This window comes from Lipotes vexillifer, unplaced genomic scaffold (genome assembly GCF_000442215.2).
Source record: "Lipotes vexillifer unplaced genomic scaffold, Lipotes_vexillifer_v1.1 scaffold240, whole genome shotgun sequence".
NCBI classification, from domain to species: Eukaryota; Metazoa; Chordata; class Mammalia; order Artiodactyla; family Lipotidae; genus Lipotes; species Lipotes vexillifer.
The window spans coordinates 2,857,674-2,861,603 of NW_006797481.1; the positions used below are offsets into that span (position 1 = coordinate 2,857,674).

Sequence of the window (3,930 nt, forward strand, 5' to 3'; positions counted from 1 at the left end):
ACTCAACCCTTTCATTTTGCATCTGAAAAAACGCAAGGCTCAGAAGGGGAAAGTGACTTGCCCAAGAGCACACAGTCTGTCAGTGGCCGAGCCCCAGCCGGACCCCAGGACCCCAGGTCTCTGACTCCCAGGCTGGGCCTCTTGCACTTTCTTCCCACACTCTCAAAGGTCATGGTCAGAATGTCACATCCGTGTCAGTGTAGCCCAGGGGAGAGCACAGGCTCTAGAATCTGACCTCTCACTTTTAAGAATTTGGAGATTTTTGACAAGGGACTTACACGGTCTGTGGCTGCAGCCTCTTGTTCGTGTGAAGGGCATGATGATAACACAAACCTCATAGGGTCATGGGAGGATCTAATGAGCAAATGCGTGTGACGTGCTTGACCTGGGCCTGACGTGTAGTGAGTGCTCTGTGGATGCAGCTGCTAGTATCGCCTGTTTGTGGGACAAGTGGGAACCAAGTCCGGGCCTGCAGCTGCTGGCAAGACAGTTGGACACCATTCGAGCAGAGGGCCGGCCTCTAAAAAAAGCCCTGGTACCTTGTCTCTTACAGGACCCAGTTTTTCCTGCAGTGTCCGTGGTCACTGTGGACCCTTAAGCTTTCTTGTACTATCCTTGTCATGGGACTGATGGTGCCAGTTTCTTTTAGTGTATTCCCACAGATTGGACGGGTAAGTGTCCCCCTTCGACTTCCTCTAAGAATATATATCTCTTTCTTCCCCTCGTTATCAGAGTGAAATAAACTATTCTCCACAAAAATCTGCGAAATTTACAAAAGTATAAAACAAAGTAACATTTATGCATAATCCCATCTCCCAGGTCACTTGTACAGTTCTGGATTCTGTGTTTCTTAACTGTATATCTGAAGCATTTTTCTGGGACGTTAAAAAAAAAAAACCTTTGAGATATTTGAAATACTTTATAATATACTATAGCGACACCCCAACCCAATGGAACTTTCCGCAGTGATGGAAATGTTTTATATCTGTGTTGTCCACTGTGTGTAGCCGCTTATCACATGCGGCTGTTGAGCGCTTGAAACGTGGCTAGTGTGACTGAAGAACTGAATTTTTAATCTAGTTTAATTTAATCTTACGTGCTCACGTGCAGCTAGTGGCTGCTGTTCTATAGACGAGGGTGTATTATGATCTATGGTGCGTCAGACTGCCTGGACTCAGATTCCCAGCTCTTCCATGACCCTGGTCAATCTGCTTAAACTTTCTGAGGCTTAGTTTCTATTAAAGACAGATGATGATCATAGTACCTCGGCAAAGCCTTGTTGCTGGTATCAAGGACGTTGTTGATGGAGTAGATATCAATTTCTAGCATTTCTTGGCTGAACATTTCAAATGCTTGTTGCTCTCACCCACCCAGTCCCCAAACCCCGCAAGCAAGTCTTGGCATTTGCTGGACTTTTAAAATACCTTGTTGGTCCAAGGTGGGCATGACGTAGCTGAATGGTGGTCCTGTCCTGCCTAGGGTGGTTTGCAGAGAGAGCCCAAGGCTAAGAGGGATTCTGCCAGGCCCCTGCCCAGGGCACCTCCTTGGACATTACATGGGCCACAGCATTTGTTTATATTTGAAATTTTCCATAAGAAAGTTTTTAAGAAGTTAGGTTAATGTTTTTTTGTTATAGATTAGACATCACTGAAAAGGTTATGAGAAATAGATGCTTTCTGAAATTGTGTTGTTTTTTTTTTAAACTCGGCTTCTAAGGCAAGAAAACGTCTTAATGTGAATATTAAGAATTTAACTCTGTGTTTTAGATACAGTGCAGTGAGCTTGAAAAGGAAATTCAGTCTGCAACAGAAGAAACAGAACTCTTCTATAACAGAGGCGTGTAGGGGTGAGTTTTAGGTGAATTTGTTTGGTACCTGCGTGAAAACCTTCCTCCAAGGTTTCAGTTTGGACAACCCTGCCAGAAGTGTCCTGGAACCCCTAGAGGTGTCTGCGCGAATAGGATGGCTTCCAGTTACGCATGCCAAGACTGTTTTGAGGCTGATCGTTCCTAGGGTTAAACAAGCTTGGGTGGAAGGCGAGAAACGGGGGCTGTCCTGTCTAACCCACCACACAGGGTTGCTGAGGGGATGCATGTGTGATATAAGATTCAGTTTTCTATTCATCAGCCTGTGAAAGGATACGGTGAACTTACTAATAAACTTTTCTAAAGTTGAGTATTGGGAAACAAAGGAGAAAGGTCCACCAATGCCCACGTGCCCAAGGCACAGGAATTAAACTGATGGCGCATCTCGAGGTGTATATGTGGGGAGCCAATGAAGGCCTCCAACCCCCAAAGCAATCCTGTGTCCCTTCTCAGCTTTCTCCTGTTGAACAGCTGCTTAAAATCTTTGCCAGCTGCTGCCCAGATCCTTCTTTCTCGTCACTGGCAGGTGACCCCGTCTCCTCCTCCACTGTGAACGCCAAGGCTATTGACCTCCTGGCTCCAAACCTGCTGACCTCCCTCCACACACACCGGCCTCCCCTCCTCCGTGCAAAGTCAGCTGTGCCCTGGGCTTGAGCCCGACCCTTCCTGTTTGCTCAGGGCCTTTGCTCTGCGGCCTCCACTGCCCCTCTGGCTCCAGCCTCCCCCCTCTGCTCCTTCTCCGTAGCATTTCAACTGCTTGAGTCACCTGCCTCATGCCAAAAGCAAAACCCCCCCTTTGTAGCCAGACTCTTTCAAAGAGTTTTCTACCCTCACTGTTTCCACCCCGCCCTCCACTGCTGAGACTGCCGTCATCCATGCCCCCACAGATGCTGGCCATACTGCCACTGCCCCCTGTGCGGGCCTGTCGTGGGGCTTGCTCTCCCCTGCCCAACAGGCCCACGTCCAGCAGCCCCCTGCGCTTTGCCATCTGGATGTCCACTTGAGACCATCTTCCCCTCCCAGCCTCAGGGAATGGCACCACCGCCTACCAGTTTCGTCAGACAGGATCACTGGCCTCGGCCTTACTCACCCCATCGCCGCACCCCATTCAGCGCTATTGGGCTGAGTCAAGTCTCTAGAACTCACCCCTCCGCGTCCACTGCGCAGCCCAACAGCATATCCCCTGCTGGTGTCGCTCATCAGTCCACCTCCAGCCCGCTCCTCGAAACCACACCTGCTTAAAAGCCTTAAATGGCTTCCCAGTACATCAGGATCAAGTCCAAATTCCTCGCCGTGGCAGGCGGGAGCCTTTACCTTATTCATCTCTTGCCACTCCCTCTCCTCACTCTGGACTGACATCCAGTTCCTCAGATGTGCTGTGGTCTCTCTTCTCTGGCCTTCCCACCAGCTGTTCCCTCTGTTCTGGGCTAACTCCTCCCTGTGCTTCAGGTCTGACTTGGACGTCAATCACTCTTCCCCAGAAAGCCTTCCAGGATTCACAGTACTGAACTAGGTGCCCTTCCAATGTGCTCCCATAGTGCTCGTATCATGCCTAGCACTTGCCACACCGCGTGCGGTCCCGTTTGCTGAAGCTATGTGCCCATAGACTGTGCACCTTGACAGCAGGAACTGTTGTCTTGGGCATCAAGGAAGCCCCAGGGTATGCAGTTCACGGTGTAGAGTAGGTACCCAAACGTATGCGTGCTGGATGGAGGGCTATTTCCAACACACCCTGCCCCAAGTCATCTAAGAATGCACCTGTGGCTTTCAGTTTTCCCTAGGCCACAATGACGGTTATCTCCAAATTGGGTAAAAGATGTTTCACAACAGCCTAAAAGGACAAAATCAGTAAAGGTATCTATCATCAGTCAGCTCCATGTAGCCACAGGCTTAATACTAAACAAACTTAACAAAATGTGCAACGGCTCCAAGTGGAGGTTCAGCCACTGACAGATAACTGAGTAGTAATGTGAGAGCATCTTTTCAGAGAGGGCATTTGGACCTTACAGTCAGCTCCAGGAAGTGCGGGGTGGAGGAGGGCCGGGCAGAGAGGGAAGGGCTGAGCC

The 3,930-nt window shown here is 49.5% G+C and overlaps 1 protein-coding gene across 1 annotated transcript in view; it reads left to right on the forward strand.

The window, feature by feature from the left end:
* SFXN4 (sideroflexin 4) overlaps positions 1–2,186 on the forward strand; it is a 19,250-nt gene extending 17,064 nt beyond the window's left edge. Inside the window, exons 13-14 of the mRNA XM_007469579.1 lie at positions 554–671; positions 1,767–2,186. Of these exons, the coding sequence (XP_007469641.1) occupies positions 554–671; positions 1,767–1,844 (196 nt within the window). The 3' untranslated portion in view covers positions 1,845–2,186. The remainder of the gene's footprint in view (positions 1–553; positions 672–1,766) is intronic.
* The last annotated feature ends 1,744 nt before the right edge of the window (positions 2,187–3,930 follow it).